Below are 24387 nucleotides of genomic sequence, written 5' to 3'. Positions count from 1 at the left end.
TTTTGCTAAGTTTTAAGCGATACCTTTTGTAAGTTACAGTGTTACTTTTTGAAGGTTACTGGCGTGCGTTACTCTTTCGTGAATTACAGGCGTTACGAAGAGTTACATGCAGTATTAAAAATAGCTGTTACATGCGTTACTTTATTGTAAATTATAAACGTTACAAAGCGTTACATGCGTTAGATTTTTGTAAGTTAAAGGCGTTACGGAGCGTTACTTTTTTGAAAATTAGAGGCGTTACGAAGCGTTACATGCGTTACTTTGTGGTAAGTTTTAGACGTTACCTTTTGTAAGTTATAGGCGTTACGAAGCGTTACTTTTTGTAAGTTACTGGCATTACGGAACGTGACATGCGTTGGTTTTTTTGTGAGTTGTGGGCGTTACGTGTGTTACTCTTTCGTGAATTACAGGCGTTACGTAGAGTTACATGCAGTATTGGGAATAGGTGTTACATGCGTTTCTTTTTTGTAAGTTATAGACATTACGAATTGTTACATGCGTTTTTATTAAGAAAGTAATAGGCGTTATGAAGCGTTGCTTGCGTTACTTTTTCGTGAGTTATAGGCGTTACGAAGCGTTACATGCGTTACTTTTCAGTAAGTTTTAGGCGTTACCTTTTGTAAGTAACAGGCGTTACCATGCGTTACTTTTTGTAAGCTACTGGCATTACGAAACGTGACATGCGTTGGTTTTCTTGTAAGTTATAGGTATTACGATGCGTTAATCTTTCGTGAATTACAGGCGTTACGTAGAGTTTGTTTTAGGAAAAATCAAAATTTCGAAATTTTTCACAAGTGATTTTTAGAAAAAAAAATCATCGATCAGAAAACATACTGCAGATAAGTTCACTTCTTATTTTTTGAGAACGCAATTCTCACTAAAACTTATTTCGCATGGCAAAAAAACAGTAAAGTTCACATGTAACGTTTTTTTCACTAACTTTTCTCAGAGATGGCTGAACCAATTTTCACAAGCTTAGATTCAAATGGAAGGTCTTGAGTTCCATAAAAATTCCTGAATATTATTTTGATCCGACTTCCGGTTCCGGAATTATGGTGTAAAATGTGCAATAAATTGTAAAAATAAGTGCACTAACTTTTCTCAGAGATGGCTGAACCGATCTTCACAAACTTAGATTCAAATGAAAGGTCTTGAGGTCCCATAGAAAATTCCTGAATATTATTTGGATCCGACTTCTGGTTTGGGAGTTATGGGGTAAAATGTGCAAAAAAAAACAAAATATGTGTTCTAACTTTTCTCATAGATGGCGCGACCGATTTTCACAAACTTAGGTTCAAATGAAAGGTCCTTTGGTCTCATGCGTATATCCTGAATTTCATGCGGATCCGACTTCCGGATCCGGAAATATAGGGTACAGTGTGTTAAAACTTGTATACCATCACTTAAAATGGGGAAAAACCTTTAAAAAAATGTCTAAATCGACCTAAAATCTTTTCCAATTTATAGTTTTTATCAGTAGACGGTCAAACAAACCGATTTCGGTTATTCTGTTAAGAATCGTAGAGAATTATTTTGAAGAATACCACAGTATTATATATGATTGATATGAGAAAGGCATCATTACACCACAAGGTGGATTAAAACAGGTTTTTTCGTTTTCATTAGTTTGTTTCGAAATGCGTGGACCTTCAGCAGAATAACGTCGAAAAATTGTGTACAAATGGTGCACAGAACGCGGACTGTCACTGAGAAAGATAGCAAAAATGGAAGGAGTAAGTGAAAAAGCCGTACGAAATGCAATCAGGAAGTTCGGTGAGGATAACACCTTTGAGGATAAACCGAAAACGGGTCGAAAAAAGGTCCTGCTAATCCTCAGTTGGATAAATGTATACTGAAGGCGTTCGAGCAAAAGAAAGAGGTTTCAGTTCGGGATGTGGCCAAAAAAGTGGGCACTTCAAAGTCATATGTTCTTCGTGCTGAAGAACGTTTGAATCTTCGAACCTATAAGCAGCAGAAACAACCAAAACGTAGTTCGAAACAAGAAGCATCGATCAGGCCGAGGGTTCGAAAGCTGTGCAATACGATTCTTGTTGGACATCGTCCCAAAAGACATGAATCCACCAAATTGCCCACAACTTCGACCAATTGAGGGGTTTTGGGCATTAACGAAGGCACATCTTAGGAAACCATTCAACAGTTCAAAAAAGATTGGACAAAAGTGTCAAAACTGGTCGCCAAGAAGTCTGCACGGAATTTAGTGAGGAACGTTCGCAAGAAGATGCACCAGCTAGTCTACAATGGCTAGGTAGCAAATGTTGAGAATAATATTCTGTTGTTGAAGTCTAATATTATCAGTATATCGAATAAAATTTGAATATCTCACACTTGTGAATTATTTACAGCGAAATCAAAGTGCGTCCATACTTTCTGGGACAGTCTTTACGAATCCTTCCAGGTCGGGGCTCGGACATACGACAACTGGTTTGTGAGAACAGTGCCCTATGCATTGAACCTCCAACCCGGGACAAGTCTTGTAGATTCAATAGTTGCACTATTTATGTACCATTTAATTCCACTATTTCACTGTTACGTTATTACACTTTCACAGTCACTATACTTTAATGAAGCATAACAAAAGTTACGCGTATTTCGTATTTCGGAATGTTATTTACATCCTTCTTCAGTGTATCGGTGTTATAAAAAAAATCTTGTAGATTGTTATACTATATCTTGAAGGTCTTAGACATGTTTTATACAAATAACATGACAGTAAATGTAAAGAAATGTAATACAATTAACCTTCTCTCGGGCACAGTCACGAATTTTATTCAAATACTACATAATGATAGTTTCAGTGGAAATGTTCAAAGTGTTTGTTAAAAACGCCGGTAAAAGGCACATCGAGAATGAGCTACATAAGTAATCTTCAGTAACATTATTTCTTTATCTGAGGGCCCCTCCCGAAATGAAATCCTGAGTACGGGCCTATTCGGAACTAATTACCTAAAGAAGAAACATTGCTGTCACCTTGTTTCAACCAATGTAACATAAGAAATATTTTCTTGCTATTGTTGCAACATAGTTTAGATTAGAATCTAGTTTCGGATTGGTGTTGTTGGGCATGACGCTGTGTGGCCTAAACATCACGAAGAAAGAAAACCGTAACAAGATTTCCAAAACTTTTCAAAATGATTGAATCAACAATAATATCGGGCATTCTATGGACGCGGAATCCTGAAGTGACCAGAACAATGACAAATGCTTGTCGAACAAAATGGAAGATGTTTTACAGTGAAAATGCTTGTTTTTGTTCAGAAAAGAATTTAATTTCATGCTAAAAAGCTAAAATATTGTCGGTACTTTGTAGCAATAGTTAGGTTGCTTTGACAACAAAAATGGCGTTTCCCATGGTAACCAACAGGGATGGTGAAACTCAAAAATGTACATTTCTAAGAACGAAACGTTGTCACGACGTTCGAGACGGGACGTTCATGCTATTAGAATTTATTGTTAGATGCTTTTGGATGCCTCCTTAAATTCCCTCACGATCTTTAATAATCCAATCGAACGATAAAATTAACACATTAAATGTAATGCTGGCAGCTGAAAATCTATCATGCAGTCTTCCAAACGATAGATTTGAACACTGCAACGGCCTTTTAATACAAAAACTTTACATTATTCAAGGTTACCTTAATCAGCGGCATTGTCCGAAACTGAAGGCTTTCCCCTGCAAGCCCTGGGGCAAGAGACCAAGCCAATTCAGTGCGGGATTTTTTTTGTTCTGTTTACGTTATTCAATCAACCGTAACCAATGCTAAAGCATTATCGATTCAACGGTTAGCTGAATTATGATTATGATAACCTTGTCCAATCAAATCGATGACAATTTGCCAATCTGTTAATTTATTAATACTCGAGTAAAAAGCTAGGTTGATACGAATGAAAACAGTGCAGAGATTGCAATCACGTATGTTGACATGTAGCTAAGCGTGAACTTCGAATTATTTGGTAATCTTATGATCGAAAGTATTGAAAGGTTTCTTAAGATTTTTTAGTTTATTAATGTTGTATAATGATATAACGCCTACACATTAATTCTTAGACCCAAACATAATAAGAACAAATAGTGAAAATATACGGAATTCAGTTGATTTACAATGAAAATAATTTTAATAAACCAGTGATCTACTCAATGATTCCGATTGATAACTTTTTTCCGAGCAGACAATTGGTTTCATCAGCAAACTGCTCGATTTGGACCAGGTAGCACTGACACTGTCACAGCCATCGGGAAACGGCACCTGAAAGTTGCAGGCGCGAAATTGGTAACTGTTCGAGCGATTTCTACACCAAAATTAACGCAACATAAAAACGATCGTTTCTCAACTCTCATGAAGGATGCACATTAGCAGGTTTACTGCTCAAGTTCAGATACATAAAAAAAATCGCGTGGATTGTGTGTACCCATAACACACGATAACGATGGATTATTACAGTTTTGCTTTTTGAATATTATCTTTTGATTTTACTCACTCAACTAAATTGTACTTCTCGAACCGGTGGAGCCTTTAGGGCTGACTGATCAACAGTCTGGAAATTTACGGCTGCCCATGATCCAGAAAGGCCATGAAATAAACGAAACCGGAGATGAAAGGTTTTCCGTATTGAAAGAGGCGACCGCAGAACACCTTCAAATCGATTGAAACTTCATTCGGGGCCTCTCTGTGTTAATGTGGCGAATGATTATTGCAGTGAGCGAATCGGTTTATAATATATATGAGCGTTCACCGCGGCTGGACCATGCCACTTTACGCGTTTTTATCTTTACGGTTATGTTTGTTTTCGTTTCTTGTGCTGATTCTTCCGACATCGAAAACCAGTGCGAAAAACATAGTGAACCGTATTTCGCGTACATCGATTAGGTTCAAGACCAATGGTTGCAGTTCGCACAGCAGGACCTCAAACTATAGTTCCAATTAGTTGTAATCTTGCATCCGTATTAAAGACCTCCTCAAAAGGTCACAAGATCAAGAGATTCCTATCGACCGCAGCGCAACCAGATTATATGAATAGATGCATGTTGAATGTACCCATCTGTCTATTTGTTTACTCACGGTTACTTTCCATGCAAATACCGCACAATACCACGGTCGATCTGCGCACCCCAAGTGCTAAGATCCGATCACCGAACAGCGTGTGATCGGGCGCGGATTGTTCGCAACGCGACTTCACCGTAACCGTATCAGCGTGTGATCGGGTGATCCTTCTCTACCCTTCCTTTTCACCCAACGGTACCATTCACATCAGCCCGTAGAGACTGTACCATCGAGAAGCGGACTAATTTGAATCTGACTTGTTCTTCTTTGCCATCCCATTTCAGATACAGCAGCAGTAAGATCCGCCACCGCTCTCCGTGTCCGCAGCGGCATCCTGAAACGACCGCCACCGCCACTTATCTCAGCACCGCACCTGTTAGCGTTAAGGCACAAAACGAAAGACTTGTGAGTATGAAGATAATTATTATGAAGATTATTATAATTTATTTGTACTTCCGTATGTCTACTAGTTTTTATTGCTTCGCAATAGATAATATGTTCTACATGTTAATTGCCTATCCCTAACTGAGCGTATATTTGCTTTTTCATCAATGGACTAAGAAATGCCGTATATTCTACATGAAAAGAAACTTAGATTTTCTCATAAACTGACATCCTATTCAGTTTTACCTTTTTACTTACTTGCTTTACTTTACTTCAATGGTGCATATCCCGTCTTCGGAACATGACCGAACGAATTGTAGATTTCCAGGAAACTCGATCTTGAGCCGCCGTTTTCCAGTCGCTCTGTACTCCCGCTGCGCGTGCATTCTCTTCGATTGCGCACAGCCAGCGAGTGCGAGATCTACCCCGCAGTCGACGACCTCTCCCAGGTTCTCTGCTGAACATCACGTAGGCCATTCTCTCTTCCGGCATTCTTGCTACATGTCCAGTCCACTGTAGTCTGCCGTGTTTCATAAGCCTTCCAATGTCCGCATCTTTGTATGCTTGGTACAGATCATGGTTCATGCGTCGCGCCTTTCTCCATTCTCTTCTTGGCAGCCGAGTATTGAGCGCAGGATTTTTCTCTCAAAGACGCCGAGTACTCGAACATCTGTTTCCGTCAACGACCATGCTTCGTGGCCGTATAGAACGACAGGTAGTATCAACGACTTGTATAGAGCAAGTTTGCTGCGTGTGTGCAAGCTACGAGACTTCAGGAGCCCGTAGAAAGCCCTATTAGCAGCAGCGTTTTTACCTAGCGACTAATATCATTATCGCATGTCACTACCCGATCAACTAGGTGATAACAAAATTGTTACAAACCTTGATATGTAAATATCAATATTATATCTAAATTTGTTACTAATTTAGTAGCCGGAATCGATTTGTTTAGTTGCCTACTGATAATGACTATCGATTTGTGTAGTTTTGAGACCAGTTTAGAAAATTTTTTACGTGTTTTGTTTCGCCGGTTTAAGTGACGGTGTACAATATTGAACACACTTTACCCTATAATTCCGGAACCGGAAGTCGGATCCGGATGAAATTCAGGAATTCCGTATTGGACCACGAGACCTTTCATTTGAATCTAAGTTTGTGGAAATCGGTCAAACCATCGCTGAGAAAAGTGAGTGAGATCCATTTTGGTATATATGACCACTATTTCCGGTACTTCCGGAACCGGATACCAAGAACCAGGATAGCCGGAATCGGTTTGTTTAGTTGCCTACCGATAATGACTATCGATTTGGGTAGTTTTGAGACCAGTTTAGAAAAATTTTCACGTGTTTTGTTTCGCCGGTTTAAGTGGCGGTGTACAATATTGAACACACTTTACCCTATAATTCCGGAACCGGAAGTCGGATCCGGGTGAAATTCAGGAATTCCGTATTGGACCACGAGACCTTTCATTTGAATCTAAGTTTGTCAAAATCGGTTCAGCTAGATGAACTGAGTCGAATGGTATATGACACTTGGCCCTTCGGGCCAATTTTCACTAGTCGGTTTTTCAAGTGATTGCATAACCTTTCTATATGAGAAAGGCAAAAAAAGGTATCATCTCACTGCTAGGTGGATTAAGCACGTTTTGCCTTTCTCATATAGAAAGGTTATGCAATCACTTGAAAAACCGACTAGTGAAAATTGGCCCGGAGGGCCAAGTGTCATATACCATTCGACTCAGTTCATCGAGTTGAGCAATGTCTGTGTGTGTGTGTATGTGTCAAATAATCTCACTAGGTTTTCTCGGAGATGGCTGAACCGATTTTGACAAACTAGGATTCAAATGAAAGGTCTCGTGGTCCCATACGAAATTCCTGAATTTCATCCGGATCCGACTTCCGGTTCCGGAATTATAGGGTAAAGTGTGTTCAATATTGTACACCGTCACTTAAGTCGGCGAAACAAAAAACGTGAAAAATTTTCTAAACTGGTCTCAAAACTACACAAACCGATAGTCATTATCAGTAGGCAACTAAACAAACCGATTCAAGCTATCCTGGTTCCCGTTATCCGGTTCCGGAAGTACCGGAAATAGTGGTCATATATACCAAAATGGATCTCACTCACTTTTCTCAGCGATGGTTTGACCGATTTCCACAAAATTAGATTCAAATGAAAGGTCTTTCGGTCCCATACGGAATTCCTGAAATTCATCCGGATTCGACTTCCGGTTCCGGAATTATAGGGTAAAATGTGTTCAATATTGTACACCGTCACTTAAACCGGCGAAGCAAAAAACGTGAAAATTTTTCTAAACTGATCTCAAAACTACACAAATCGATAGTCATTATCAGTAGGCAACTAAACAAACCGATTCCGGCTATCCTGGTTCCCGGTATCCGGTTCCGGAAGTACCAAATATAGTGGTCATATATACCAAAATGGATCTCACTCACTTTTCTCAGCGATGGTTTGACCGATTTCCACAAACTTAGATTCAAATGAAAGGTCTTCTGGTCCCATACGGAATTCCTGAATTTAATCCGGATCCGACTTCCGGTTCCGGAATTATAGGGTAAAGTGTGTTCAATATTGTACACCGCCACTTAAACCGGCGAAACAAAAAACCTGAGAATTTTTCTAAACTGGTCTCAAAACTACCCAAATCGATAGTCATTATCGGTAGGCAACTAAACAAACCGATTCCGGCTATCCTGGTTCCCGGTATCCGGTTCCGGAAGTACCAAATATAGTGGTCATATATACCAAAATGGATCTCACTCACTTTTCTCAGCGATGGTTTGACCGATTTCCACAAACTTAGATTCAAATGAAAGGTCTCGTGGTCCCATACGAAATTCCTGAATTTCATCCGGATCCGACTTCCGGTTCCGGAATTATAGGGTAAAGTGTGTTCAATATTGTACACCGTCACTTAAGTCGGCGAAACAAAAAACGTGAAAAAATTTCTAAACTGGTCTCAAAACTACCCAAATCGATAGTCATTATCGGTAGGCAACTAAACAAACCGATTCCGGCTATCCTGGTTCCCGGTATCCGGTTCCGGAAGTACCAAATATAGTGGTCATATATACCAAAATGGATCTCACTCACTTTTCTCAGCGATGGTTTGACCGATTTCCACAAACTTAGATTCAAATGAAAGGTCTTACGGTCCCATACGGAATTCCTGAATTTAATCCGGATCCGACTTCCGGTTCCGGAATTATAGGGTAAAGTGTGTTCAATATTGTACACCGCCACTTAAACCGGCGAAACAAAAAACGTGAGAATTTTTTTAAACTGGTCTCAAAACTACCCAAATCGATAGTCATTATCGGTAGGCAACTAAACAAACCGATTCCGGCTATCCTGGTTCCCGGTATCCGGTTCCGGAAGTACCAAATAAAGTGGTCATATATACCAAAATGGATCTCACTCACTTTTCTCAGCGATGGTTTGACCGATTTCCACAAACTTAGATTCAATTGAAAGGTCTCCCGGTCCCATACGGAATTCCTGAATTTCATCCGGATCCGACTTCCGAATCCGGAGTTATAGGGTGCGTACTAGAAGAGTTTGTGTGTCATGTTATTTGGTGGCCGTACGAACCGACTTCGATTATACCGGTTCTCGGGTTGCGGTGCCGGAAGTGCATATAATAGTGAACCCATTTCGTTCTCTTAAGGATGGCTTACGCAATCAAAGCAGTGTTTTATTCTGTATGTTATGCATAAACAATCACTTGGTTTCTTTCAAAAATCGAAGAGAAAATTTTTGAATAGAATACCACAATATTATATGTACATGAGAAAGGCATCATTACACCACTAGGTGGATTAAAACAGGTTTTTCCTTTACCAATCGTCTGCTGCAAAGTTTTTGAATCAATTTACGAACTTCACAAAAATCGAGGGTGTAAAATTTATTGAGATTCGTTGAAAAACAGATACAGCTCGAAGTTACCGTTCAAACTTTTTTCAGGCTTGGTATTTGGAGTGTTAATAATGTAGCTAATCCACGTGCTTTAAAAAAATTGCAGCGTTCGAATCTCTTCCAGTACACTACCAGAACAATAAAAAAGGCTCGATGACTCGAGAAATTTTCCAAGATTGGGTGCAAAACTGTTTCATTCCCGAGTGAGAACAATTTTGCTTAAATCGCAACATCGGAATTGCTTTGATTGCATTCAATCAGTTTTAATTCAAATTAAGTCATCAACGTTGAAAAATTGCTGGAAAAAAATACTTCCATCTTTTTTTTTTGAGCCTGGTACACAATTCGATGATATTGAGAACGAAAGAATAATTTCTGAAATTAAGGATTTCGGTGAAAAGATGGGTGTTGAACATCTTTCTCGTTAGGAAATTGATGACATCATCGTTGATAAATTGATTACGGCAGAAGAAATTGTCGCTGATGTTACGCAGATACAGATTATATAGACGATATTATTATTCCATAACCAAGCGCTGAAGAAATCAACTTAAAAATTTTGCTACTCAACGAATTTGAGAACTTTTGTTCTTTGAATAACAACATCGAACGACGAGAACAAATGCAACACATCCTTAGACAATCTAATACACAACTAAAGAACTTACTGATTGAATGTAAGAACGATCAGAGTGAATAAAACTAACCACAAATATAACTTACTATACGATTAATAATTTGAATGATATCTTCATTTTCGACTATATTTGATACTATTTGTTATTTAAATAAATTCAACAACAATTCCTAAAACTAACATAACCCAATGATTTTGAATTGATTAATCCTTTCAAATATCTGGGTAATACCAAATTCCCACAGAAACAGTTCGATTTTTTCTCCAATTGATGCGGTCTCAATAGAATGGTTTTGTATGCATCAAAATAATTCGCAAACTCTCAACAGTCGTATTCGACCAAATGTTTTCAAACGGAATTCGACCGTAGAGGATTTGAGAGTCCTGTTGTAAACAAAACTTAATTTTGAGGATAACATCAAATACATAATTTTCGAAGTACTAGGGTTTACATTAAGTATCACAAAGACCTTTAAAAACATGTATTGCCTAAAGGCACTATATTGTGAACTGTTTCGCGATTCTTGAAAATGGTCTTTTTGGCTCTTTATTTTTAACTCGACATCCACCGCGTCGAAGCCATTCAGAATAAACTTCTTCGGTTTGCTTTTCGTAGTTTCCCTTGCAATGATCCCTACAAACTTGTCAGCTATTAGGAGTGTCATAAATTTATCGATTTTTACTTTTTATCAGTTCACCGAAATATGTGTTTGGTCGTTTACGTAGCAGCTTTTGTTACAATCTCGAATTGGTTATCCACACTTGTTACAAAAACTGCCTGATGAAGTGTGTGACTATGAAATTTTCGCATTTTCCTGTTCAATAAAAAAGGTTTAATACAAATTAAAAATAAAATAAAACTATATGAGCTATATATGTCACATTTTATGTACTTATTATTATATGTTATTGTATAAAAAATCTAAACATTAAGTATGAAATTCGAGTTTTCACTCTATCAAGTTACTCAGATTTCAGATGTCGATAGCTTATTCATTTTAATACTTTAGTAACTTACTAACGCCTTCCAGAAAAACAGTTTAAAATCTGTCTTCCTTTCAACAACTTATTCAAATACTGATCGATAAGAACACTCTCATAAACAAGTATGGTATTCAGTTACAGAAGATCACATTGTACATACAATAAGAACTGTTTCATCAATCGTTCAATATGTATTGGAACCTTAAAACACTTTCTCGAAGAAACCATCTTAATAAGTCAACATGATTTCAGTCGGTGTTGAACAGTCGTTCGCACCGCACGCGTATAGCTCTTGGCTCCTGGAATTTTTTCTGGCTACCTAGAGTTTCATTGATTCAAGGCTTCAGTCTTTTTCAAGGCTACCTGAATCACTAACTAAGTGACTAAGTGATACAAAGAGTGATATTAGAGTGACTAAGTGATACAAAGAGTGATATTAGAGTGACTAAGAAATTAATCAGTCTTTTTTAAGGCTAGCTAGGAGTCTAATCGAAGACTAATTTAGCCTAGTTAATTTAATTTAAAATTTCATTAATTTCAAAAATGCCTGCGTCCAACCGGAAAGGCAACAAGCCTAAGGCTAAAAATAATTCAATACGGAATAAATCACAATCCGTTATTCAACATTTTTCTAATAACATTCACGATCTTATAGAATCTGAATGTAAAAATAAATTTCCCTTCCGTTGATCCTATGCCGTCTAACAATATTTACGAGATTCTTCCTGAATCCGATTGTAGCGACATAGAAGAAAATTCTTCAAAAATTCCCAAAATGGACGCTTGTCGTTCTGGGAAGAAACATCAATCTATGCCACCAGTGACGGTGATGATTTCCGACTTCAAAGCATTCCGTACTGAGCTTTCTACTTTTCTCCCGGAAGTAAAAGTCTCATTTCAAATCGGACGAAGAGGAGAATGTCGAGTCTTGGTGGATGGATTGGAAGATTACGAACGCCTTATTCGATATTTGTCCGAAAAACTTCATAAATTTTATTCATATGATATAAAATCAGACAGACCCTTCAAGGCTGTCTTGAAAGGATTATCAAATGATCAAAGTATTGATGAAATTAAAAATGAACTAAAAGAATTGCTTGGTTTTGCCCCTTCCCAAGTAATACTTATGAAAAAAAGAGCGAATGGTACTTCTAAACCACGCTCTGGAATTTCCCATGAACTTTACCTAATACACTTCAATCGAAGTGATGTAAACAATTTGAAAACTTTAGAAAAAGTACGTTTCATTTCCCACATTAAAATTCATTGGGAACATTATAAACGGCATAATCGTATTGCAAACTTAACGCAATGTCGTCGTTGCCAAGGCTTCGGTCATGGAACCAAAAATTGTCATATGGATATACGGTGTTTGAATTGTGGTAAATCGCATTCGAAAGACGTTTGTCCAATGAATGAAACCACTGATAAATTTTCATGTTCAAATTGCAATGGAAATCATAAATCCAATTATTTGAAATGTCCTGTCAGGGAAAAAATTTTAAACGCTCGTTCGCTTAGACAACAAGTCAAATCAACGACCTTAAATTTACAGAACATACCTGAAAATTCTTCTAAGGCACCTGCCAATTCGTCTTCTAACGAAAACAGTTTATTGACAGGTAGATCGACCTCGTCATCATCTTCTTCTAATGTCAGTTATGCTGGTATATTAGGTAGAAATCTATCTCCTATTTCTTCTAATGTAAATAATCAAAACACAGGACCGCCTTGCAGTTCTTCTTCTAACGAAAACAATTTATTAATAGGTAGACCGGCCAAATCATCTTCTTCTAATGGCAGTCTACCTACAAATATTCCTTCAATGCCATTCGCTTCTTTAAATGAAGTCGATTTAGGCGATATAACTGAAAATAAAATGATCTACCTACAAGATCAACTTTTTCAAATGATCATCCAAATGAATTCGACTTCATCACTTTTTGAAGCATTTCAAATCGGATGGAAATTTGCAAATAATATAATAATGAATTTAAAATTTAACAGTGATGTTAAATAATTATTTGAATATTTTAAATTGGAATGCTCGATCTTTGAAATCGAGCGAAGATGAATTTTTTAATTTTCTCAAAGTTCACAAAATTCATATTGCCATTGTGACAGAAACTTTTCTTAAACCAAATGTAAAATTGAAAAGTAATCCACATTATGTGGTTCATCGATTTGACAGGTTTACTGGAATTGGTGGAGGAGTTGCCATTTTTGTCCAACGGCAAATTAATCATCGAATTTTACCTTCTTTCAATACTAAAGTTATTGAAAGCTTGGGAATCGAAGTTGAAACCATTCATGGAATTTATTTCATCGCTGGAGCATATTTGCCATTCCAATGCACCGGCGAACAATTAAATTTCTTTAAAGGCGATTTGCAAAAACTTACAAGATATCGATCGAAATTTTTCGTAATAGGGGACTTAAATGCTAAGCATGTCCAGTGGAATTGTAGGCAAAATAACAGTAATGGTAAAATACTTCATAATCAACTCTCAGCTGGTTACTTTTCAGTTCTTCATCCCAGTAATCCTACTTGTTTCTCTTCCGTGAAAAACCCGTCTACAATTGATCTGGTTCTAACAGATCAAAGTCACATTTGTAGTGAACCGATTACTCATGCTGATTTTGACTCAGATCATCTTCCTGTAACATTCAGACTTTCCAACGAAGCTATAATTAATCCAATTAGTTCTATTTTCAACTATCATAGAGCTAATTGGTTGGATTACAGATCCCACATTGAAAATCATGTGGATCATGAAACTATTTTAGAAAATTCTGCGGATATCGACACAGCAATTGATAATTTGAATCATTATATTATCGAAGCTAGAAATCTATCAGTTCCCAAAGCTCAAACTAAATTAAATTCTCCTATCATCGATGACAATCTTCAACTGCTCATTCGGTTGAAGAATGTTCGTCGACGACAATATCAACGTTCTCGTGATCCTGCTATGAAAAACATAGTTAAGGATTTACAAAAAGAAATTAAACATAGATTTACTCTTTTGCGAAATGAAAATTTCGCTAAAGAAGTTGAACAAATTAAACCATATTCTAAACCTTTCTGGAAACTTTCTAAGGTTCTTAAGAAACCTCAGAAACCAATTCCTGCTCTCAAGGAAGGAAATCAAATACTTCTTACAAATGGTGAAAAAGCTCAAAAACTTGCTCAGCAGTTCGAGAGTGTCCACAATTTTAATTTAAACGTTGTGAGTCCTATTGAAAATGAAGTCTCACTGAAATATGAGCATATTTCAACCCAAGTGTTATCACACGATGACATTATTGAGACGAATTTTGATGAAATTAAATCAATTATTAGGAAACTCAAAAACATGAAGGCTCCTGGTAATGATGGAATTTTTAATATTCTTATTAAAAATCTTCCCGATGTTGCCTTGAGACTCCTGGTTAAAATTTTCAACAAGTGTTTTTCATTAGCTTACTTCCCAAAAAGATGGAAAAACGCTAAAGTAATTCCTATCCTAAAACCTGATAAAAACCCAGCAGAAACATCAAGTTATCGCCCAATTAGCTTACTTTCTTCTATCAGTAAACTTTTTGAAAAAATTATCTTGTTGAGAATGATGTCTCATATAAATGAGAATTCAATTTTTTTACCAGAGCAGTTTGGATTTCGTCATGAACATTCAACTACTCATCAACTTGTCAGAGTAACGAACATGATAAAAGCAAATAAATCTTCTGGGTTATCCACTGGAGTTGCTCTTCTAGACATAGAAAAAGCATTCGACAGTGTTTGGCACAAAGTTTTAATAGCAAAAATGTCTGATTTCCAGTTTCCTATTTATTTGATCAAAATGATTCAAAATTATTTAACTGATCGTACTCTTCAGGTTAGCTATCAGAATTGTAAATCTGAATTGCTACCCGTACGAGCCGGTGTTCCGCAGGGTTCGAGTGTAGCTCCAATCTTGTATAATATTTTCACTTCTGATCTTCCAAATCTACCCGTTGGTTGTCAGAAATCGCTATTCTGTGACGACACAAGTCTGTTAGCCACAGGTAGAAATCTAAGAGTGATCTGCAGTCGCCTACAAAGAAGTTTAAATATTTTCAGTGATTATCTGTCAAAATGGAAAATTAAACCAAATGCAGCAAAAACGCAATTAATTATCTTTCCTCACAAGCCAAGAGCTTCTTTTCTTAAACCAAACAATAATCACATTCTCAAATTGAATGGCTTGGAATTGACATGGTCTGATCAAGCTAAATACTTAGGTTTAACGTATGACAAAAAACTCACTTTCAAGGATCACATTGAAGGAATCCAGGCAAAGTGTAATAAATATATTAAATGTTTATATCCTCTTATATATTAACAGAAATTCTAAGCTCTGTCTAAAAAACAAATTGGTAGTTTATAAACAAATTTTCAGACCATCCATGCTTTATGCAGTACCAATTAGGTCAAGTTGTTGTTCCACCAGGAAGAAAACGCTTCAAAGGATTCAGAATAAAATTCTGAAAATGATTTTGAAGCGTCCTCCCTGGTTTAGTACAAATGAGTTACACAGACTCACAAATATAGAACCATTAGATGTAATGTCACATAATATTATAAGCAAATTCCGACAAAAATCGATGCAATCTTCAATTGAATCGATTCGCTCTCTGTATTAGTTAGTAAGTTAGTATATAAGTTCCTTTTCCCCATTACACAATACAAGTAGGTTTAGAATTTTCCCTACACAAAAATCTCAGAATTGCGGAAGCAAATGATGTCTTCATGGTAATAACCAAATCATATATATAACAGGGCTGAAAAGTCACCACTTGTGGCTGAACACCCAATTTAAATCTTAATAATTTAATTTTAACTCATATTCCATTTTATAAAAAAAAAAAAAAAGTCAACATGATTTTGAGTTGCAGGAATTTCGAACGCTGAATTGCACACTAGAGTCAGCCATGCGAGAAATTTCAATTACTGTTTACACCACTTGATCTGTTTTGACCTCCGGAACATTCTTTCCGAAAACACCGACACCACCGAAAGTAAAATATTCGCGATTTTTCATGTTCAAACTGTTTTTCTATTGTGAACATATGAATCATTTCATGCTCTTTTCAAAGCGCCCCTGGCGGAGCAGTTCTCAACAAATTGTCGGTCAAACTACACTAAATTGTTGGTCTAAGTATCTACAACAAGTTTGCCGAAGATTGTATAGTTCTACCTGTCAACCGAAGCGAGATATTCGTTCACAGCCCCAATCAGTCAAAATTCCATATGCTCTGGGTCCCGTTTATCGCGGATTTGATTTTCACGCCCCCGGTGTACCATGTTATACGAGACCCCTCTGTATATGATTTAAAGAACAATGATCAACAGATCTTAAAAAGATCAGATCAGTAGTGATATTTACTGAGAAAGATCACAAGCGAATTTCATCGGCAGTGATTTCGATTTGATGATTTTTTAATCTTAATTATCCTAGCCCTGCGCTATTGCAATCAATTTGCGTTAATTGTTATGCAATGCTTATAATTATAATCAAATAAAGTGTAGCTCTGTGCAAATTGCTCGTGATTATTTCAACTACTTCAAAGTCAAAGCTATATATTCCTTTATTTTTTTTTCAGATTCTTGTCCATCAACAACGATGCCAGTAAATCCAACTCGCCATTCACAGCCAGTCACCTGTTCTCGTCACTTTGCGGAAACACCATCATCAACAACAACAACAATAACAACGAAAAGGATGCCTTCACCAACAACAATAACAATAACACTAGCATTAACAATAATAACAATTACCTTAGCGATGATACGAAAACAAGTACCTTACGTGAAACGTATCCTATGTACAACTATTGTGTTCAACAGAGTCCTACGCAACTGTTTCCGCCGTTTGTCGCCGGCGCATTCAGCCATCACACGCACCCCCACCATCCGCACGCGTTGTCCGCACAGGACATTGGACGCCATACACCACCCCACCCTTTTCTGGATCTCCAACAGCAGCACCAACCGGTGGGATCGGGTCAGCCATCAGCCCTGCAACCAGTACCAGTACTAAGTTCCAACCTGATGGCACCGATTCCGCTAGCCGCCTCGATAGCAATCGCGTCTAGCCTGCCCAAGAATCACCCTCTAAGTGAGTCGGCCTCGGCGGCCGCAGCATTTCGTCGGTTACTGCAACCTTCCTCCTCGGCATCCGGGATAGTGGCCAGTACGGCAGCGGCCGCAGCAGCTGTGGCCGCAAGTCGAGCTCTGCTGGAAGCTCGACATACCAGCAGCAGTAGTCCCGATCGACACAAAGGTGACCGAATTGACTATTCACTTTCACCGCGGCTTCCGCCGGATATCGGTGGTCCAGGAGGAGGAGGAGGAGGAGGAGGCGAGAGTGGTAAAAGTTTAGTCTCCAAAAATCGTAAAATACATCGTTGTGACGCTAGTGGATGCGATAAGGTGTACACCAAAAGTTCCCACCTGAAGGCGCACAAACGAACGCATACAGGTAAGCTGGAAGCCTCGTTTCGGAAAAAGTGTCGACAGATTAAAGATTTTTGTTTTCTATTCCAAATAGGTGAAAAGCCATACATCTGTACCTGGGAAGGCTGTGTGTGGCGTTTTGCCCGGTCCGACGAATTGACGCGACACTATCGAAAGCACACCGGTCTCAAACCGTTCCGTTGCAAACTCTGTACACGTTCCTTCAGCCGCTCCGATCACCTGTCACTGCACATGAAGCGGCACTGAAACGGCAATCATTTGATACTCCAAGCCGCAATATGTACTCCACCAGCGCGCAAGTGCTGATATTTTAAGTAAAACAAATCCTCGAATCTCATTTCTTTGTAATTTGTCTTTCTTGTAGGTATGCTATGTAAATGCTGAAATTGTTATTCAGTTGTACGAGAGGTATCTGTAGGTTTTAAAAGAGTAGTCTTCACGTCAACAACTGTTCATATCGGTTATCTGTTCTAGATGATGCAATTAAGGTTCTACTTACCATTGTTGTAAAACGCAAAACCAGTTTCCTCCGTGATCGCTTGATGAATATTCAAGAAAAAAAACATTAGCTTGTTCAGAAAACTGTTCCAAACAAACTGATATTTGTTTTTTTTTTGGGTTCCCATTCAACTACAACGAAGAAAACTGGCCGTTTTCATGTGATTGTAAATTACCCCCTGAGGGCTGTGGCCAGTAGGTCCCGTAAAACCACGTGGCTCGCTGTGCGTATAACATTTCTCTCCATGCTCTCTCGATGTGGCCGGGTGGCCAAGAAAGTTTTGATATTTTCGGTTACAAGTTTGACTACATCACATACAATCCAAAAAAGCTGCCGCTTGTTTGGCAGCCTTTTTGAGCCGATTTTATTTCTCTCTCATGTTTCGTTACGTTACCAGGGAACAAAAAGGGGCCAACATAGAAATCGACTTACCTCCACAAAAATAACTTAAACTTCATTTTCATCGCGACAACATATATGTTTTTATGCTCTAATCGCATCTAAATTAAATTATCTAGACATTGTCAGGATAGATTTTTGATCCATGTTTTTGAAGGCGAGATATTCAATGAACAAGTTGAAAGTTGCCGTTTTCAGCTATGCAATTCTTCCTTCAGAAAAAAAGACTTTCCCGACCGCTAAAGTCAAACAATCATTCTGAAATTTTCACAGAATAATCTAAACTAATTTTCTAAGAGATTGTCAGTTGGGTTTTTTTTATATTCGTTACCGTTTCTGAGAAAATCAGATTTGAAGCGTGAAAATAGCCCTTTAAAACGCCCTAAAACACGCTGGTCTCAGCCCTTAAACACACAAAAAAAGCGAGCGTATTTGTCTAGTTACTTATTCTTATTAAAAATGTACTTTGAAATAATTCAGCCACAGAGAAACAACCATATTTTAGGTTGCTTCAATCGAATGTTTAGGCGTTGAAGTTTGCACAAACATATTTTGTGTTTGATTTAACTGGCTGTGTACTTTAAATTGAAGGGTAAGGCCACCATGGAATTTTCGAAGAATCGAATTTTTTTTTGTGAGCATAAAATTTCCCTAAAACCCTCTATAATAATAAAAAAAAAGTCTTGTGGTCAAAACGAATCTCGAACTGGTTGTTTACGACAATTTGCGAAGGTGTCTCACGCCACGTTTAATGCATCCTAGACAACTTTAAATGCGTTTTTCTAGAAACACGATTTTTCAAATCGGGCGAACTCATAGCAGCTACAAATCTTCATCGATTGTTTCCAACTTTTGAGAAGACTTTTATAAGCACACTCAAGGATGGCTTTTATCGTATCAAAGAACGCTCACTGGCAACTCTTAACACGATTGAATCAGTGCCATCGAAGAGAGACGGATATCATTGCAACAACAAAAACCAGGCATGACTCATTTAACATAGAATCGACACCAGTGCGAGAGCGAATTTCTCTCGATGGCATTTCTGAAAATCAAAGGTAAGCACGCTGCTGTGGGGATCCTCTCTGAAGCAACAAACGGTCGCTTATTCTCGTTTCGCGATCCGATTCTGTATGGGAAGTGGATAATTGCGATAGAATCATTTTACTATTGCCGCTTATTCTAACTATGTGTATATAACCTTTGTATAAGTTGTGTCTATGAAATTGTCTGTGAAGGGTTTTGAAATATTGCAACCTAGTATGAGAATCATCAAGTAGAATCATCGATTCGATTTTCGGCGATAATTGTCAACTTGCGACGATAATTGTCACAGCAACGATCATTATCAGACTGTAAATTTTTCAAAGGGCGGGAAAAACTCAGAGTATGAAGTGGAGCGAAGAAATGTAGCAAAATTCTCTCACGGTTCATGCATTGAAAGACTCGAGTTCTAGTAGCATTTTTTACCGGATTGAAAATGTTGTATACAATGTAGATAGCAATATAGCAGCTTCTGTCAAATTTTCGGCAATCAACAAAACTGGTCTCCTTTGATATAAAATAGTATCTGTATTTGTCAAAAAACATCATTTTTCGTCGAATAAATTGTATACTGAACTCCCCCTTCTTAGTCAACTTACTACAGCTCTCCTCCATGATTATTCTTATAACCACCTTTGAGTAGTGTAGAAAGTATCTGAGCTCGTCATAAAGTATCGATTCCCATCTTTTATGCCAAAATTTTGCGTTGTGTTCAAAATAACTATCTAGCACGACCTTGTCATTCGTGTCCTTCTCTTGTTTTACTAAAAATGGCAGATGTAAATAGGTTTTCAAAACCCTCCCCTTGCAGTCTACATCTGCCTTCTCCACCACTCCCAGGAAATTTTTTTTACAATAAACATCCCTTTTCAGAGGTACTTTCTACAAACTCCATCCTTTGATCACCTTTGTGTTGTTATAAATATCTGTGCCTGTCGAAAAATGTCTATTTCTGTAAAATTCGAAAAATTCTGCCTCAAATTCCCCCTGTTAGCAAACGCTTACTACACCCCCTCCCATAAATATCCTTATCAGAGCTAATACAAGTCATTTTCATTGACTCAAAATAGACGAAAATGACGAGAAATTAATGTCACTCTCAGCTTCGCTTGCAAACGAAATCCATGTCCAGTCAATGACATAAGCGGGAGAGTAGTTTCAAAATTGTGTTTTTTCTTTCATTTGTCCTTTCAGTCATTTGCAGTTTTCAGTGAAAATCCCATAGTGTGCATTGTCGATATTCTTCTTCTTCTTCTTCACTTCTGGTGGCGTCACCTCACTTGAGATGACGCCGATTGATGGCACAGCGATTTAGCTATATTGCCAGTTAGCTTTCGTTTATAGTCCAATGGACTTTCTTTTCACTGGACTACAAGTGAAACCCTCGCTATGTGACAACGTGGAGTCACCGAAGTACGGATGAAAATCCTTTCTTTCTCGCGAAATACTCGAATTTTCACCGCACTAACACGATACGACGTGTTCACTCGTTGAGGGTTTCACCGGAAGTGATTGTCGATATTCAACCGAAGCTGTGAGAATCGAAAATGACAGAAAAAGGTTTCACAATAACTTTTACTTGTTGGTGCTCGAATTTGTAGTAGTTTTGGTTTCCAAAGAGGTAGTAGTTTTTGATTCCAAAGAGGTTCTGGGATGTAATTACTATTACCGTTTTCGTTTATTGATCAGAGCAGCCCGAAAGCTGACCCAGAGTCGCCCAAACAACGTTTGATATGTTTGTTTTAGCAACCTGAGGTCGCTCTAGATCGGACTCCAACCGCGTAGTTTCGCTCTGAAAATTTTTTCGGGTTGCACCACGCATCCATGCAAGTTTGTTTATTTTTTCATTTTTTCATGAGTTGTTGTTCAGGGCGCGTACCACGTGTTCGTTTTACTCGGAGTCAGAGTTGCCCGCGTCTAGGTTCAAAAACGAAAACGGTATATGATTTGTCATATTTTAGTCACTCCTTATAGCCAAGCGTCACAGATTTTCAATACATCGATGAGAGAATGAGAATTGAAATTTTGCTGGTGCTCCCTGCAGACGTTAGATTGGTTTCGTCTTGTCATAGAGGAAAGACTGACGTTTGCAATTATTTTCTGTCATTTATTCAATGAGAAATGAAAATGCTTCGTCTCTCTTCGTTTGTTCTGGTGTCGGTCATTTACGAATGAGACAGTAAAATATTGAAAATGAGACTGATGGATTGGATTCTTTCATTGAGAATGCGTGACAATTTTAAGCTCTGATCCTTATAGCAACATATCAGCAGCAATATTAGCTTGATCCTAGTTAGGTGTGAGATGTGGTAATCTATTGAATTGTTTCGGAGTTATGGTCGATCATAAAAATAACCATACTCCACCCCACCTAAAAAATGCTCTTAGGATCATCTGAAGTGCAAAAAATATATCTGTGCTTAGTATCGTTGTTTGTAAAATTCTATCACTTAAACCTTCTTTTTTAGAGGAACTCATTATATCAACCCCCTCAAATACCCGTAAGATCACATTTGAGTTTTCCAAAAAGTATGGATGGTCATCAAAAATTATCGATTCTCTTCAAATAATAAAAATTTCATCATTGCCTCCTACCATGTTAAATACATTTACTACACACTCTCCTTTCTGAAAATTAGAGGCACTTACTACATCCACCCCCCACAAATACCCATAAAATCATATTTGAGTTTTTTAAATAGTATGTATGGGGCGCATTCCACGCAAAATCAGCAACCCAAAAATTTTTTTTCATCTATTTTTTTTTCGGTAAAGAATTTGAAAATATTCGACACGTATTTTTCTATTTCAATATGGAACGTAGAATTTTCGAGATATGATTTTTTGAAATTTCGCGGTTTTCAAAAAAGAACCTTTTTTCAACAGCATATACTGTAAACTCTAATAAAGATACAAAAATTTGTCTAAGATATGAAACGTTCGTCTTTTCCTTAGCTTTCTATTAAGCGATTCCATAAAGCAACCTTTAAAGTTAATATAAAGAATAAAGTTAAAAATTAATAAACAAATAAAACAAATAAACTTGGGCCTAATTTTTGTTTTCTTTTTTTTTTGTTAAAAAAGAAGCCTTAAAGGTTTAACTCAATCTTGGTAAAGTTTCAGAGTGGAAAGATCAATACTTTCGGAGCAGTGATTTTTTCAATTACGACCCGCACGCGCGGCGCCTACTGCAGCGCAACTCACTCAAATACGGGCTTAACTTGTCGACACATGTCGCGCCACTGATCGAATCCTAACTTTGACAGTTTATTGTTAGCAACGTTTCAGGTGAGCCCGTCATCTCGTTTTAGTGCGGCGAAATTCGTGTATTTACAATTTTTTTTGCATACTTTGGCCACTCGATGTTGCAACACAGCAAGGTTTTCGCTGGTAGTCCAGTGAAAAGTAAGTCAATTGGACTATAAACGAAAATTATTTACTGGAATTTATGTTTAGTAACGTTGAAACTAGGTTCGAAACTGGCTTCAAACAAACGGTTTGGCAGCAGTTAAGGTGGAAGCTGGGTTAGGTTTAACATCAGACGAAAACAACAGTGCCATCTATCGAGAAGATAAGCTGTCAAAATATGTTTGATTGGAACATCAGAGTCGCTTCTTTGGAATGAATAAAGTCTACAGATTCTATTTTAATAAGACATTGAATTTAGATACAGCTTCTGATTTACACAGTTTTATTTCAACATCCATAATTTTAAATCGTAAAATTGTATTAATCTAGAACACTGATAACCGAGAGTAAATCGACTGATGAGTATTCTCTAATGATTTCTACAGCCTTAATCTGCAACCGTTGAACTCTCTCAAGTGAAAGTGATTTGCATCGTTATTAAGAACAGTACATAGAATCAGAACGTAGTTCGGTGGAATTACGCTGATAGAATTGTTCAGATTTCTAGAATGATTTCTTTCTGACAGTAGCAAGTGCTAACATAGGCTATGCCTTCCTATAGTTGATTCGACGTAGATCGGAATAATTCTGCGAACCCAGTGCGAAAGCCAGTTGACACTTTGCCGTAGCTAATTTATTAATAGATTTTAACCGTTTTACTGTACACGTAGACTAGCATTAGAAGTTGTTATTGTACATAAGAGTTTAAGAAACGAACTAGTGTGAGAATAGCAAAATGAGGACAATAAACCCAGTAACAAGTGCAATTACAAAGCAAACAAATCCCAAACTAGCAACTAGGTATGTGAGAGAAAACAGCCGTTATGAGATAGAGATGAAAAAGATGGATCAATGTTCCCTCCTTTTACTAAATAGTTTATAATTCAATTAGATAGCCAAGTTTCACTGCGTTTATGTTCGGAAAGTACCAATGGAGAAAACAGAAATAAAAGTTAAAGGTGATTTGATATGGAATGTAAAAATATAAGAACACAAATAATGCGAAATTCTCGATGCAAAACTTTCCGTAGACAAACGAAACGCTAGACATCGAGTAACAACTTAATACTTTAAACATGATATTCCTATTTTGGCGCCCTGATATTGGGATGCACGTGCAAACAGAGATTCCACTTGACACTAGGCAAGGAACCGGTTGATATTGTTATTTCGTTCGATAAGAAGTTCTAAATGTGACAGTTTGTGTATGAATAAAAAAACACAAAAATAAACAAAGGAGCCAGTAACTAGATAATTGTTTTTTTTTTAGTGAATAGGGGTAGGATTTCACATCTATAGGCATGATTTGATGTCTGTTCGAGCCTAGTTTAGTATAATATCAAAAAGGAAGAAACCGAGTGAGGGATGGAAAGAACGCCAGTATTTTCAAACGATTGTTTTTTTTCTCTTGGCAGAAATGCCCCACAGCAGCCAGTTTTGTTGAACGTTTTTAGAAGAATTTTATAGTATATAGTAATTGCTTTGTAAGCCGAACTTTTGATACTATTTTACGGAAGAAAAAATAAAAAATTAAAGT

At 37.5% G+C, this 24387-nt stretch overlaps 1 protein-coding gene across 1 annotated transcript in view; it reads left to right on the top strand.

Moving 5' to 3' along the window:
• The window catches only part of LOC131434782 (Krueppel-like factor 12), a 398669-nt gene extending 374393 nt beyond the window's left edge, over positions 1 to 24276 (top strand). The window contains exons 5-7 of the mRNA XM_058601926.1: positions 5345 to 5465; positions 16627 to 17504; positions 17574 to 24276. Coding sequence (XP_058457909.1) covers positions 5345 to 5465; positions 16627 to 17504; positions 17574 to 17746 — 1172 coding nt within the window. The 3' untranslated portion in view covers positions 17747 to 24276. The remainder of the gene's footprint in view (positions 1 to 5344; positions 5466 to 16626; positions 17505 to 17573) is intronic.
• Positions 24277 to 24387: the final 111 nt, after the last annotated feature.

Source organism: Malaya genurostris, chromosome 3 (assembly GCF_030247185.1).
Source record: "Malaya genurostris strain Urasoe2022 chromosome 3, Malgen_1.1, whole genome shotgun sequence".
In the NCBI taxonomy this organism is placed as follows: domain Eukaryota; kingdom Metazoa; phylum Arthropoda; class Insecta; order Diptera; family Culicidae; genus Malaya; species Malaya genurostris.
This window is presented reverse-complemented; position numbering and strand designations above follow the sequence as displayed.